Raw genomic sequence first — 16,607 nt, forward strand, 5'->3', positions numbered from 1 at the left:
TTGGCAAACTTCTACATTGGCTTGAAAAGGCCTAGCCCGAAAATATGATAGTAAATATTAAATAGATATTAAATATGATATTCTACAACGGCTATGGCTACTACTAGTTCGCCAACTGAAACGTTACCCTACTAAAACGACACTAACGAGACGCTTACACACGTTTGAACAACACAGTGTACAAAACAAACATTTTATATAGATATCATATTCTAATTAAATGAATACTTCCAATCACACAAAGAATGTCCTTGACGATGATCAATGCGCTGCTGCTGCTGCTGGTGTCTGATAGCTAAATCATTCGTGTAACAGCTGTTCGAAATAAACTACATCTGATTGGTTAATAATAATCCCGTGTCAATATCTTGCCGCGCTATTGGCTCAACTGATATAGTAGGCAACCGCGTTTGCCTGCATATTTACGGGTCGCGAATTATGATTTCGTGGAAAATGTGCAATAAATGGGAGTGGCAACACTTTTCATATCGTTTAGAATAAAACAACTGTCCCAACTTTACAAATCCAGGTTCTCCCTCCATGGGGATCATCCATTTCGAAAAGTAAAGCAGATACGGACCCTCGGCCCACCGTCTACATGTGATGGAGTCCATGCCTCGTCTTATTAGTTTTGGTTAAATGATATAAGCTGGTTTTATTTTATTGTTGTTATGCTGTTTAATTAAAAATAACAAATCCATCTTTTAAAAAATTGTTTTAATCTTAAAATTGATAGGTGTAGCCTATAGGCAAAACCAAGATCATGAATTCGATAGTAAAAGTGAAAAGCATCCTAAGACATTCCAATAGTGGAAATCCCGTTCACAAAATTAAAATCACAAATAATACTAATGAAAAAGAACAGGTTGAATGTTAACTACGTTTCCATAAAACTATAAATTATGATAACAGACAAACCATTTATCAGCAATGAGCATTGATTAATCCCATGTTGTAGCAAAAAAATAAATAAATAAAAATGAAACCAAAGCATAAGCACGTGCGACCAACTGAGAGCGTTATGCCGCGTTCCAGGCAACCCGGTCCCCCTGTTTTTCCAAACTTCTACTCGTGAAAGTGCACTGGAAAGGCACTCAAACCCGTGAATTCCCACTCGTGAACTCGTACTAGATCGACGTACTCCCAGTTCTGAGTTCTGAGGTGACATAGCCCGCAAAACAACAATAAAGCCTCTGGGGTGCGGTGTTTATGCAAGTGGCACACGGTGGAAAAATAGAGTGTAAGACAATATAACGTTGCAATCAAATTATTAATAATATAGCTAAAATTAATAAATGCTTGGCGTGACTTGCCTGGAACGCTACAAAGACCTGAGTCGTGGTTTGAAGACGTGATTTACGAGCTCAAAACCTGCCTGGAACGCAGCATTAGTGTGCATCCTGTCACAAAATGTGGCGAAAAGTCCTACAGAAGGGGAATAGTGTGATTAAGGTGTGTACATGTCTTCCATAATGCGACTAAAATAGGAATACTCCACCTGTCTTAATTCGATTTGTGTTTACTCCGATTATGACTTTAGTCGGATTAAATTAATCAAATCTCAGTTTACATGGTTGCTTCTTAATCAGAGTATTGTCTTAATCGCGTTAAAATCGGAATATTGTTGTCCATGTAAACGTACTCAGTGTCTCTGAGAGAATGCACATCAGATGCTGAAAGTCAGTTTTTACTTTCACTTTAACATATTGCGCAGTTTTCACGTTGCTTGTGTGATATCCATTGGCTCACCTCCATGGTTTAAAACATAAATATTTATAAAAATACAGTATATAGAAAAGACATATCTTTACAATATTGCGACGTAACACCAACATAAAGCCATCGTATGTTTTTCACTCACTGAAAGCTACATCTGTCTCGATCTCTGCTCTTATCACTGCATGCACGACTGCAGACACAGCCCCTCTTGAAATTTCGGCATTACAAGTTTTGCAAATCGCTATCCGTGGGTCTTTCTCAGATATACTGAAATACGTCCACACCGCAGACGTGTTGCTTCAGACAAGCACGTGCAGGCCGCGGTTTCTGTTTGCGTCAACATACTGTTTCGGCCGTGTTGTTTCGGTGATAAAAATCTTTCGTCACTTTTGGGCCATTTTCGGCCGACAATTTTCGGTGGCCGAATATTCGGTGCATCCCTAGTTGTGACAATTTTATGGGATAACACCCAAAAAACAAAAAAACAAAGATGTCACTACTGAAACTTCATCAAATGTTTCGGTCGTGACTGTTACGTCAGTGACAATTTTATGGGATAACACCCAAAAAAGACCAAAAAAAAAAAAAAAAAAAAAAAAAAAACATGAATATGTCACTATCGAAACTCCACCAAATGTTTCAGTCGTGACTGTTACGGTAGTGATAATTTTATGGGATAGCACCCCAAAAAAAAACAAAGATGTTACTACCGAAACTTGACCAAATCTTTCAGTCGTGACTGTTACGGTAGTGACAGTTTTAATGGGATAACACCAAAAAAAAAAAAAAAAGAAGTCACTACCAAAACGTCACCAAATTTTTCAGTCGTTACTGTTGTGGTAGTGACAATTTTAATGGGATAAAACAACCAAAAGCAACTAAGACATCACTATCGAAACTCCACCAAATGTTTCGGTCGTGACTGTTTCAGTAGTGACAATTTTATGGGACAACACCCAAAAAAACGAGGATGTCACTACCGAAACTTGACCAAATCTTTCAAATCTACTGTTACCGTAGTGACAATTTTAATGGGATACTACTCTAAAAACAAAGAAGTCACTACCGAAACTCCACCAAATTTTATAGTAGTGACTGTTTCGGTAGTGACAATTTTATGGGATAACGCCCAAAAAAATAAAAACAAAGCTGTCACTACCAAAACTTCACCAAATGTTTTGGTCATGACTCTTTTGGTAGGGACAATTTTAGTCACATTTGAACCTAGCTCATAGGTGCTAATCAGCACATGGTTAGCTAGCACAGTTCTGAACAGTTCTACACATATGAAAGACTAAATGTTATGGAATTACATCTAATAAAAAAAAAAAAAAAAAAAAAAAAAAGGGAAGATGTCACAACCCGAAACTCCACCAAATGTTTTGGTTGTGACTGTTTCAGTAGTGACAATTTTATGGGACAACACCCAAAAAAAAAAAAACAAAGATGTCACAACCAAAACTTCACCAAATGTTTTGGTCATGACTTTTTGTAGTGACAATTTTAGCCACTTTTGAACTTTGCTCAAAGATGCTAATCAGTATGGTTAGCTAGCACATTTCTGAACAGTTGTACACACAAAAACTAGGGCTGTCAAAATTAACGCGTTAACAGCGCGTTAACGCAAATTCATTTTAACGGCACTAATTTTATTAACGCGCGATTAACGCAGCGCGCATTTTCTGTTTGACCCACTACCTAGCCCATAGTTAAAGAAATGGATGCACAATGCTGCCAATCTAGCGAAAAGTGTCTAGCAACAATACATAAACACATAATTGGACAAACCTAATATAGTTTCTGAGGCTCTTCGGTTTTGCTGAACGTGCGTGAGGTCTCCCAATGCGCGCGCACCTCCCTCTCTTTATATCTGCGTCTGCTCTGTTCAGCGAGCGGCAGTAGAGCAGCGCTTTCAGTTAAAACTGATGTTATGTTCATAGTGTCCAGTGCTTGAAGTGGGCCGGTACGCAGGTACTTCTGTATTTTATCCTTTTGCGTACACCGGCACTTCTGGCATATTTAATGAATGCAAGCGGAGTCGAGCTACGTTAGGATTGTTGCTGTGGGGTTGATGCGTAAAGCCACACACGAGTATGCACGCGAAAACGGCTATATCACATGCACGCCAAAGTTAATTTTAGCTTATTAATAACACGCCAAATAGAAACAAAGTCGTGCTAGTGCGCATTTGCATGAGACCAGGCTCTCCAATCAGTACATTATAACTAAAACAATACATTAAAACATAAAAGAAGCAGTATGTCTGTGGAGATTCATTCATCCAGGTAGAAGTTCCTTCTAAATAGAGTTTAATTTACAAAAACACTGGACTTACAAACATACTTAAAAACACAAGACGTTTCAGTGTTCATCCAAACACCTTCATCAGTTGTTTGGTGCACAGGAAGTAACTCTGGCAATTGTAGACAAAAGGGTCACATGATCTAAATCACATGACAGGTGTTAGTCCAATTGTGTGCCAGAGAAGATGGTGCTCCAGCAGTTTAACATTGGAGCAGATGGTGCCCTTTTGTCTACAATTGCCAGAGTTACTTCCTGTGCACCAAACAACTGATGAAGGTGTTTGGATGAACACTGAAACGTCTTGTGTTTTTAAGTATGTTTGTAAGTCCAGTGTTTTTGTAAATTAAACTCTATTTAGAAGGAACTTCTACCTGGATGAATGAATCTCCACAGACATATTGCAGAGCAATTTGGCGAGGACAGCCTAAAGGTGCTACGGGAGTATGAGAAAATGGCAAGGAAAGTGGCGGACTACAGGAACCATGTGCGCTTTCACCTAAGATGTCGGCTTCATGGAATTACACCTAAAAGTTTGCGTCTCAGATCATCTCTTAAAGGTCACAAAGCAACAGATATTTTACAAAGAGCTCAAAAACAGCTGTTAAATGAAAGGATACGACAGGTGCATTTTACTTTGGATGTCTTGAAGCAAGAAAACAAACGGCTATATCAGAAGTTGGCTACCAAATTACCAGAAGATATTTTATACAAAGTGACTGATTTTGTACAGCATGCACAGTTGGCTCAACACACCAAGAGCAAGGAAAGACAAATTAAGAAGTTTGACTTGTTATGTTCACATACTCAAGGCATTCAACAGAATGCTCTACCGGAGGAAGATGTGAGAGTAAGTTCCGAAAAATGGGTGAAGAACCTGTCTGATAGAGAACTCACAGGGCCGGAGATGGAGGTTTTGGCCAAAGGTCTTAACTTTGCAGTAACACCTGATCACATCCCGGTGGTAGATATGATCACTGCAACTGAGTCAGCTATCAGGAACAATAATATCTCTGAGGAGGAGGCTGAACAGCTCCGTTCTCAGGTGTCCATGTCTCTTCTAAAAGCCAAACCCCCACCACCCAATCTCAGTAAACAGGAAAAAAGGGCCCTGACATCTCTAAGCAAGGATATTAATATCACTATCTTGCCAGCGGACAAGGGGAGATGTACAGTGGTGCTAAATGCAGACGACTATCACTCCAGGGTAACCACCTTGTTGAGCGATCACAACACATATGAAACTCTTAAGAGAGACCCCACCAGCAAATACAAGAAACAAGTGATTAATTGTCTACAGTCATTAGAAAAACAAGGAGTGATAGACCGCAAGTTATACTATCACTTGTATCCAGGAGACACCACACCTTGTTTGTATGGTTTACCAAAGATACATAAGGACAATTATCCCCTCAGACCAATTGTCAGTAGTATAAATTCAGTTACATATAACATTGCAAAATACCTGGCCACTGTACTAGCCCCACTGGTTGGTAACACTCCATACCATGTAAATAATTCTATGGATTTTGTGGAAAAAATCAGGGGATTGTCATTGCAGGGTGATGAAACCATGGTGTCATACGATGTGACATCCCTGTTCACATGCGTGCCAACAGTATTGGCGATTGAGACAGTCAGGAGTCGTTTGAGTCATGACCCCACGTTAAGGGACAGAACACAGCTCAACCCAGACCAGGTGAGTACTTTGTTGGAGCTATGTTTGAATACCACCTACTTTAAATATAAAGATGTCTTTTATAGACAGAAACATGGTTGTGCTATGGGCTCCCCCGTGTCTCCCATTGTGGCCAACCTCTATATGGAGGAAGTAGAGAGGAAGGCATTGGAGGCATATAGTGGAACCCTTCCAACTCACTGGTTTAGGTATGTGGATGACACATGGGTGAAGATCAAGATCAATGAAGTTGGCCCCTTCACTGACCACATCAATTCTGTGGATGATTACATTAAGTTCACTAAAGAGGAGATGAGGAAAAATCAACTCCCATTCCTAGACTGTGGCATATACCTAGGGAATGAAGGAGACCTGCAAGTGGAGGTTTATCGAAAGCCCACCCACACCGATCAGTACCTGATGTTTGACTCTCACCATCCTCTGGAGCACAAACTGGGAGTAATCCGCACTTTACAACATAGAGCAGGGACCATACCCACCAACCAGGGGGCAAGGAATAAAGAACAGAGACATATAGAAAAAGCATTGAAACAATGTCACTACCCTAATTGGGCCTTCACCAAAGCACAAAAGAACAAACAAAACGACCCAAAACCAGGAAACACCAAGATTAAAAGACCTAGAAGAAGTCACATCGTTGTTCCATATGTGGCTGGGTTGTCAGAGAAGTTCCGGAGGGTTTTTTCTAAGCACAACATCCCGGTGTATTTTAAACCTAAAACTACTTTGAGACAGATGTTGGTCCACCCAAAGGACCAGGTTCCCAAACATCAGAAGTGTAACTTGGTATATGCAGTAAAATGCACAGAGGAGTGCAAAGATCTCTATATTGGGGAGACAAAACAGATGCTTAGTAAACGTATGTCTCAACATAGGAGGGGGAATTCTTCAGGACAAGAATCAGCTGTCTTCACCCATCTACAAAAAGAGCAACACAGTTTTAAGGATCAAGATGTTCACATTTTGGACAGAGAGGATGGATGGTTTGAGAGAGGCGTCAAGGAGGCCATCTATGTGAAAGTAGAGCGACCTTCTTTAAACAGAGGTGGGGGACTGAGACATCATTTGTCCTCATCATACAATGCTGTTTTGAGAACATTGCCCCGGCGTTTTGCAGACAAGCCAACTGACTCCCCCTCACAGGCAGGGGAGGGGAGACCTGTTTAAACTGCTGGAGCACCATCTTCTCTGGCACACAATTGGACTAACACCTGTCATGTGATTTAGATCATGTGACCCTTTTGTCTACAATTGCCAGAGTTACTTCCTGTGCACCAAACAACTGATGAAGGTGTTTGGATGAACACTGAAACGTCTTGTGTTTTTAAGTATGTTTGTAAGTCCAGTGTTTTTGTAAATTAAACTCTATTTAGAATAAAAGAAGCAGGTTTTTGGGATCAAATAACTTTAAATGGCTAAACTCCTAAAAAGTCAAAGGATCCTGAAGGCATTCAAACAGGAAGTTAAAAACAGCGATAATAATGCAGGGAATAGTGACTTATGTCCAGATGCCGGTAAATGATTCTTTTCAGTGATTGAATCATGATCATAATTCAGGATTTTTTTCAGTTATAATTTTATATTACTTTGGTTGTCTGATAACAGAAATATTAAATCAAAACAATGGAAACAGTTTTGTTGAGAACTTGGCTGCATCAAATTACAGTATGTGGGCACCGAGAGGCAAACAAATGTAATAATAAATGTAGATTTTGCATGTTCAGAAGTAGTGAGCTGCCCTGTCCTGCAAATAATGAAAACAGGCTTGTGTAAGTAAATTGCTCAGTGCAAAGAAAGAGAAGTAATGGGAACCTGATGTTTCCATGTTCTTTTTTTCATGTGTCTAATAGACATGAACAAGTTATTTGAAAAACATCTATGACATTTGAAACAAGTTAGTCTAGTCAAGTATGGTTTCACTGATAATAAACACATTTGCTTAAAGCATCCATATTTGTCCATGCCAATGTTGATTAGAGTATTAAAAACTTTAAAAAGTATTAATTTAAGGTACATTTAGAACAGATAAAAATGTGCTATTAATCGCGAGTTAACTCAAGACAACCATGCGATTAATCGCGATTAAAAAAAAAATTTAATCGATTGACAGCCCTAATAAAAACTAAATGTTATGGGATCATATCTAAAAAAAAAAAAAAAGATTTCACTACCGAAACTTTACCAAATGTTTCGGTTGTGACAATTTTATAATATAACGCCCAAAGAAACAAAGATGTCACTACCGAAACTTCAAATGTTCATCAAAGACACTTCCTCAGTATTACTGTTACACCTATGATTTGTACTTTCCTTTCTCACAGAATTAGATTAAAACTTCATAGTTGTAATTATCATCCTCAGTGTGCACAGCCCTGTAATCACTATCATTTAGAGTGCTGTTATACTGAATTGTTAGCTGCACTGCACGTCATAAGAGAAATTAACAAGTAACTAGTCATTTAATAAGTGGCTGCTGCACGGATCACTGCCAATGAGGTCTTTCAAACCATTGCATTGTTGGGACTTCTGATGAACGCATACATAAACGCTGTGGCCGCTTTAATGAGGCCCTGACCTCTGCACACAACTACATTACCAGCCATCCTTAAACACAGATACCCCGCGGCAGGCAAAAACATTTGTCTCTACAGCAAAGACTTTGAATTTAAGGTCACAGAAACTTTTTCCTAGAAGAATTAATGAACTGTGTTAACACACATTGGCCACAGAGGTACTACAACAACATCCTTTTGCCATTCTGAGGCATGTCTGGCCCTCAAAACACACAAACTCTTATTAGTGCAGTTTGATGTGTGTTTAGTAAGCCACCTGATTGCATGGCACTTTCAGCTCTAGCATAAAGCAGCCATTGTTTTCCAACTACACAGAGAGAAACAAGCCCAAGACTTTGATTAAGGTCAAGAACAAGACCATGGGGAATTCGTAAACAAGGTAAACACACACAGATCTCAACGTCAAACTGGTTTTCTCCCAAAGTAGTTTTCAAACAGATCGTTTGCTTCATTTGTGGTCATCCACGTTGCCAAATCTGGTCTAATAACCTGTGGCAGAGTGAGATCATCCAGATACTCAGATCTGAAATCTGAAACCTGATCCTACATAAAAGACTGCTTTGCATTAAATCACAGATAGGCATCATTTTAAGAGTAGCAGGCTTTTTGTTTGACTTTAAAGGTCATTGACTTAAATTGGCACAATATTTCTGATAAATACTACTTACATATAAACAAAAACTATATATGAACTTTTTTTTTACTAAATATTTATAAATATTTCCTAAAAGTATTACCTAAATATAAACATAAAAACAGTAACTTAAATATATAAATATTTTTTAATCAGAAATGTTTAGTGATTTAATTTGGCATAATATTTCTGATAAGCATTACTTGCATATAAACATAAATAATTTTGCTGATAAATATTACTTAAAATTAATCTAAGCACATGAAAAAAAGTTATTTTATCAGAAATGTTTGAGCTAATTTGGCCAAATGTTTCAGCTAAATATTATTTATATAAACAAACACTAAATATATATATAAAACATTTAAATATACTTATAAATATTACTTACTTATACATAAATATAAACAAACTGTAATATACATAAGTAATATTTTATCAGAAATGTTTACTGACTTAATTTGGCATAATATTTCTGATAAACACGTGGCATTTATTAGAAATGTTTAACTTAATAAATATTACTTGCATATAAATAAATATTTTATCAGAAAATGTTTACAGACTTAATTTGGCAGAATATTTCTGATAAACACACAAAATGTATGTTTTATAAAAAAAAAAAATTCAACTTTATAAATATTACACACATATAATCAAACAAAATGTTTTTTGACTTAATTTGACAATATTTCTTATATAAACAAATAAATACACACATAGAAATGTTTAACTTAATAAATATTACTTATATATAAACAAATAAATATTTTATCAAAGTTTACTCACTTAATTTGGCACAATATTTCTGATAAATAGTTACAGTATATAAACAAATAAGTTAAATATTAAATATTTGCATATAAACAAAAATAAATATAAAAAATATATTTATTGACTAAATATTTTTGATAGTTTTTTTTATATATAAACAAATGTGTGTGTGACAAAATGATATTTTATCAGAAATATTACTTACATATAAAGTTATTTACATAAGTAATATTTATTGACAATTTCTCTGTTAAATATTACTCTTATATAAACAAATAAAATGTATATACTCTTACATACACAGAAATATTATGCTAATAAACATTGCTGTTACACATTCTTCATTAGAGTATATCCTGTAATGGCTAACTTGCTTAAACAAGCACACTTTTGTAGAAATTCAGTCAGTTTTGTGTATGTAAATTGGATTTAATCAAAATCAATGTCCTTTTTGTGTCAAGATAAAAAATTTTCCCAGCTATTTTCAAAAAACACTACGTCACTCACTATGACAAAAATCTGTGGTCGTCCGCTGGAGCTGTGTGCGCCTCCCTTGGTTTTGGGATCAAAACCAGACCACATTGGTAAACACTGAAGATAAGCTGCTTCCAAGCAAGGATTTACATCAAACACTGATCCTCTATTTCACCACCAGCAGAATGATGAAAATAGACCCAACTCATGGAAATCTTCCCTTAACCCCACAACAGCCCATTCTTTATCTCACATCTCTAATATTGACTCAGAGTCTCAGACTAATACGTCAAAGTGGATGCTGAATCAACATTTACACCATACACAGGTCAACACCTCTCGACCAACGCTTTCCACAGTTCTAAGATTAACCAATGCTAGTTAACTAAAACAGATGTGGGAGGTTGATCCCAGAAACCAGTTAACTCATTCTCTCACTATTAGTACAATAAACTCTCTTGGGTGAGTTAGGGAGAATCCTCACACCAAATTAGCCTTTGAACTCAGTCTGGATGACTTAAGACTGGCATTTAGTGACATCTCAATCCTCATTTTCAGCAGAAAACACCTTTGATTTCTACAGAAGCGTACTTGTTCACCTTTACAGGAAATAATCCAACGCACAATATGTAACAGCAGCATGTTAACCAGTCTCAAGACGAAAACGACAATTTGATTGATTTAAATTCAAATTTGATTTGATTGATTTGACTATAGTCTATGACTATCCAGTCACATAAAACGTGCGATGTGTTGCTAAATAAACCACTAAGCCATTAACAAAGGCTCCAAAAACGTCTTATCCGTGTATACCGCAGATTAGAGGTTTAGTAACATTTAACAGCAGTGATAAAGCTAGGTAAATGTTTCATTTGAACCGTTTCCACACTAATAACAGCCATGGGAAGTTGATACCAGAAACTAGTTAACTCATTCTTACTATTAGTAAAATAAACTCTCTTAGGGACAGTTACTTAGGGACAATCCTAGGGCTGGGCGATTAATCGAAAAATAATCGAAATCGACATTCAGAACCTATAATCGATCAAATGTTTCCAGGTCGATTATTTCGATTACTTTCCCTTTAAAAACAGTACCGCGTATGGAGTCACGTGACCCCGCTCCGTTCCGCCGACATGTCCATGGAGAGCTTAAAAAATTTACAGGATATACAAGAGTAATTTTGTTTAGAAGACAGTGCTTATTTTCTACTTTGAAAGTGCATTTTCGGTTTTCGGCCGAAAGACTTTTATCACCGAAACAACACGGCCGAAACAGTATGTTGACACAAACAGAAACTGCAGCCTGCACGTGCTTGTCTGAAGCAACACGTCTGCGGTGTGGACGTATGGAAAGACCCACGGATAGCGATTTGCAAAACTTGTTTTGCCGAAATTTCGAGAGGGGTTGTGTCTGCAGTCGTGCGTGCAGTGATAAGAGCAGAGATCGAGACAGATGTAGCTTTCAGTGAGTGAAAAACATTAGCTTTACGTTGGTGTTACGTCACAATATTTTAAAGATATGTCTTTTACTGTATTTTTATTAATATCTATGTTTTAAACCATGGAGGTGAGCCAATGGATATCACACAAGCAACGTGAAAACTGCGCAATGTTAAAATGAAAGTGAAAACTGATTTTCAGCATCTGACGTGCATTCTCTCAGAGACAATGAGAGACGATTATACTTCATATGCTGATATTAATTTAGTCCCCTAATATTTTCCTTGTGCCCTGAATATGGTGGGAAACGTATAAAAAGAAACGTATATTGTGCAAGGTTTGTTTCAGAAAATCGGTTCTTGAAATAAAGCTCTTAATTTTAATTGAAAACTGCAGTGTTATTAGGGGTTATAAAAGTCATAATTATGATTTCAGGTGGTCTTAAATGTGGGGACTGAAAGACAAGAAATGATGAAACTTCAAAAGGCTATCCATTGAATAAATCTGAGCGCTGCACGTTTCAAAGTCATTTGTTGCGCTGCTTTGTATACCAGTCTGACAGCGCCTCCTGCTGGAAGAGAAACGCGTAGACTTGTAAATGTGAATTTTTTTACAGTCTATGATGTGATGGATCCAGAAGATAATGTTATAAAAATTTAAACAATTTAAACAAAGGCAGTAAAATATATGTATATGTCAAGTAATAAAATACTTGATTGATAATAATTGTTTAAATTAATATAATTGATTTATTCTTTGAAACTTTAATATTAATGTATGCAATTGCAATGCCTTGAGTCTAGTAAGATTAGTACACAGTCATAGCCATAAATGGAATGGTACTAATAATTGGCATAATTCTTTCGGTGTTTCGGTTTTCGGCCTTGGTTTCCTCTTTTTCGGTTTTCGGTTTCGGCCAAGAATTTTAATTTCGGTGCATCCCTACTTGTCAGTGAACTATGAGGGCAAAAAAATAAATATTATATAAATATAATTAAATATAATTTTATTAATAAATAAAATAATCGTTCATTAATCGTAATCGAGTTAAAATGTTCAATTAATCGAGATTTTGATTTTAGGCCAAATCGCCCAGCCCTAGACAATCCTTACACTAATTTACCCTTTGAACTGGATGACTTAAGACTGGTATTTAGTAACATCTGAATGCTCATAATCAGCTAAAAAACAAAAAAACATTGATTTTAGTGCTCCCAAACAATTAATCATGAATAATCGCATGCAAAATAAACATTTGTTTACATAATATACGTGTGTATATTTATTATGCATATATACGTACACACATACAGTCTATATTTTGAAAATATATTCATGCAAATATATTTTATTCATATAATACTGTAGTCAACATTTGAAGTGGATCAAAAAAGTTCAACAACTTTGATGAAAGGTTTTGATCCACTTCAAATGTTGACTACAGTAAATATTATTAAACAACACACTTTTATTAAATATATCCATGCATCTGTGTGCATTCAAAACCAGTCTTAAATAGCACATGCATATTTGTAGCAATAGTCAACAAATCACTGTATGGGTCAAAATGATCTATTTCTCTTCTATGCCAAATATCATTAGGATATTACATAAAGATCATGTTCCATGAAAACATTTTGTAAATGCCCTACTGTAAACATATCAAATTTAATTTTAGATTTAAGCTTCAACTTCATTTGGACAACTTTAGAGACATTTTATTGCGACCTCAGATCTAACTTAAACCATAAATCAATTGAAAGCTTCTTTATTTAGCTTTCAGCATGATGTATAAATCTAAATGTTAAAAAAAAATAATAATAATAATAATAATAATAATCGACCTTTATGACCGGTTTCATCGTCCAGGGTCACATATATTCATAACATACACATGTATTATGTAAACAAACATTAATTTCAGATGCAATTAATCGTTTTTACAACACTAAGTTACTCGTGTGGGTTAACCATTACAGGAAACAATCCAATGCACAAAATGTAACAGCAACATGTTTTCCAGTCTCAACATGACTACAGTTTGGTTGATCACCTGATTGGTTATGTAGTCTATAACTATCTAGTCACGTTAAACGCACGATCTGTTGCTAAATAAACCACCAAGCCATTGACAAAGGGTCTAAAAATATTTTATCCCTGTATAACGTAGATTAGAGGTTTAGTAACATTTAACAGCAGTGATAAAGCTAGGTAAATGTTTCATTTGAACCGTTTCCACACTAATAACAGCCATGGGAAGTTGATACCAGAAACTAGTTAACTCATTCTCACTATTAGTAAAATAAACTCTCTTAGGGACAGTTACTTGGGGACAATCCTTACATTAATTTACCCTTTGAACTCAGTCTGGATGACTTAGGACTGGCATTTAGTAACATCTGAATGCTCATAATCAGCAAAAAACACACATTTGATTTTAGTGCTCTCAAACAATTAATCGTGAATAATCGCATCCAAAATAAATATTTGTTTACATAATATATGTGTGTATATTTATTATGCATATATATGTACACACATACAGTATATATTTAAAAAATATATTTATATTCATAATACAGTAGTCAAAATTTGAAGTGAATCAAAAAACAACTTTGATGAAAGGTTTGGTCCACTTCAAATGTTGACAGTAAATATTATTAAACAACAAACTTTTATTAAATATATCCATGCATCTGTGTGCATTCAAAACCAGTCTTAAGTAGCACATGCATATTTGTAGCAATAGTCAACAAATCACTGTATGGGTCAAAATGATCTATTTTTCTTTTATGCCAAATATCATTAGCATATTACATAAAGATCATGATCCAAGAAAACATTTTGTAAATGCCCTACTGTAAACATATCAAATTTAATTTTAGATTTAAGCTTCAACATCATTTGGACAACTTCAGAGGCATTTTTTGCGACCTCAGATCTAACTTAACCCATAAATCAATTGAAAGCTTCTTTATTTAGCTTTCAGCATGATGTATAAATCTAAATTTAAAAAAAAATCGACCTTCATGACTGGTTTCATCGTCCAGGGTCACATATATTCATGATATACACGTTTTATGTAAACAAACATTCATTTTGGATGCGATTAATCGTTTTTACAACACTAAGTTACTCATGTGGGTTAACCATTACAGGAAACAATCCAACGCACAAAATGTAACAGCAACATGTTTTCCAGTCTCAACATGACTACAATTTGGTTGATTACCTGATTGGTTATGTAACGTTAGTCTATAACTATCTAGTCACGTTAAACCTACGATCTGTTGCTAATACACCACCAAGCCATTAACATAGGGTCTAAAAACGTCTTATCCGTGTATAACGTAGATCAAATGTTTAGTGACATTCAACGGCAGGGATAAAGCTAGGTAAATGTTTCATTTGAACAAACTTCCTGGTTACGGAGGTGTGAATATAACCTGAACTAACAGAAACAAATGGACAATGCGATAGCTGGCTACATGCCTATGGTAACGTTAGGTCCATCTAATGTCGGACCCACCACAGGCCCTTTAAAGCGATTTTACTACCCTACACGCCAGCTAGCGGGCGTACAGCAGCAGATAGACGGTTATTTGTTGTAAGCAGATACATATTAGATTCGTTTTCGTGAAATGAAAGCGTAAACGTTCGCGTTCACGTCCGCCAGCGAGCGAATGTGAAAGCGAACATACGACCGTTAGCCAAGCCGTCAAACTAGCCGTTTAAATGGCGAAATACAACGGCGACTCACCTTTCACGTCATCCACGTAAAAGCATTTCATTCCAGGTGACAAATAAAGGCGAAAAACTCCGAGTGTGGGGTAAGAAGAAGGCAACTTGAGGGAGTTGTTTTGTCGGGTTGAAGTCGGGCCGTCCTGTGTCCCGTCCTCCACTCGCTCACTCGCTCGCTCTGACTCACTGGCATCCGTCTGGCTCTCTTCTCATATATCAGTTCAAACTCAAATCTCGCGAGAGTCGGCGCGCATTCTTCAAAGCATAATTTTAGTGAAGACGTAAATCACGTTTGCTCGCAATGTTTCCCCAGACTCGAGAGATGTGTTTGTACGCTGTTTTTAAGACAGCTTCTTTGCTATTTTCTTTTACACACAAGCACTAATCTGTCAAAACATCGCCTTTTATTAAAATTATTTAAAGTTTCTTATTTAAAGCTTTTATGATGGTATTTTAAGGTTTAATAATAGTTTATATTCTCGTCATTGTTGTATGAAGAATTCTGCTGTATTTTATCAATTTTTCTGCATGATTTATAAAAAAATTAAATAAATAAATCAGCCAAAAATGCTTATTTTAGAAATGAAGAATTAAATAAAACTAGCTATTTGTGTTTTTTTATTTCTCTGACAATTTTTGGACCTTTTTAAAATTATATTTTACGTTTTTTACCTGATATTCTTTAAAATTCCTTAGTATATGGTAATAATTCTCAACCATAGAATCAAACATTATTATTATTTTTATTATTATACACTATATATCAATTGCTCACTTTATTTATAGAATTACATATATTTTATTATTTATTTAGTTTTTAATATTATTTTTATTCATAATTGTGTTTTTATGAATAAAATATTAATAAATATTAATATTATAAATATGTAACAAATCACACACACACACACACACACACACACACACACACACACACACACACACACACACATATATATATATATATGTATATGTATATATATAACTGTTTTAATGCAAGCACCAAGTTAAATTTATAATTGTGATTTTATTAATAAAAATATTAATAATATTTTATGCTATTAGAAAGGATTACCATATATTAAATCATACCACCTTTAATAATTAATAATACAAATTAAAATATATTTATATGTATGCATATAAATGTAACAAATTATATATATATATATATATATATATATATATATATATATATATAGACATTGCATTATTATTATATACATTATATATCAATTGATCACTTTATT

At 35.4% G+C, this 16,607-nt stretch overlaps 1 protein-coding gene across 3 annotated transcripts in view; it reads right to left on the reverse strand.

Annotated features, from left to right (window-relative positions):
- The window catches only part of rnf19a (ring finger protein 19A, RBR E3 ubiquitin protein ligase), a 73,377-nt gene extending 57,848 nt beyond the window's left edge, over positions 1–15,529 (reverse strand). For all 3 annotated transcript variants that reach the window (XM_073821803.1, XM_073821804.1, XM_073821802.1), the window contains exon 1: positions 15,377–15,529. In XM_073821803.1, coding sequence (XP_073677904.1) covers positions 15,377–15,407 — 31 coding nt within the window. In that variant the 5' untranslated portion in view covers positions 15,408–15,529. The remainder of the gene's footprint in view (positions 1–15,376) is intronic.
- Positions 15,530–16,607: the final 1,078 nt, after the last annotated feature.

This window comes from Garra rufa, chromosome 17, assembly GCF_049309525.1.
Source record: "Garra rufa chromosome 17, GarRuf1.0, whole genome shotgun sequence".
Lineage (NCBI taxonomy): Eukaryota > Metazoa > Chordata > Actinopteri > Cypriniformes > Cyprinidae > Garra > Garra rufa.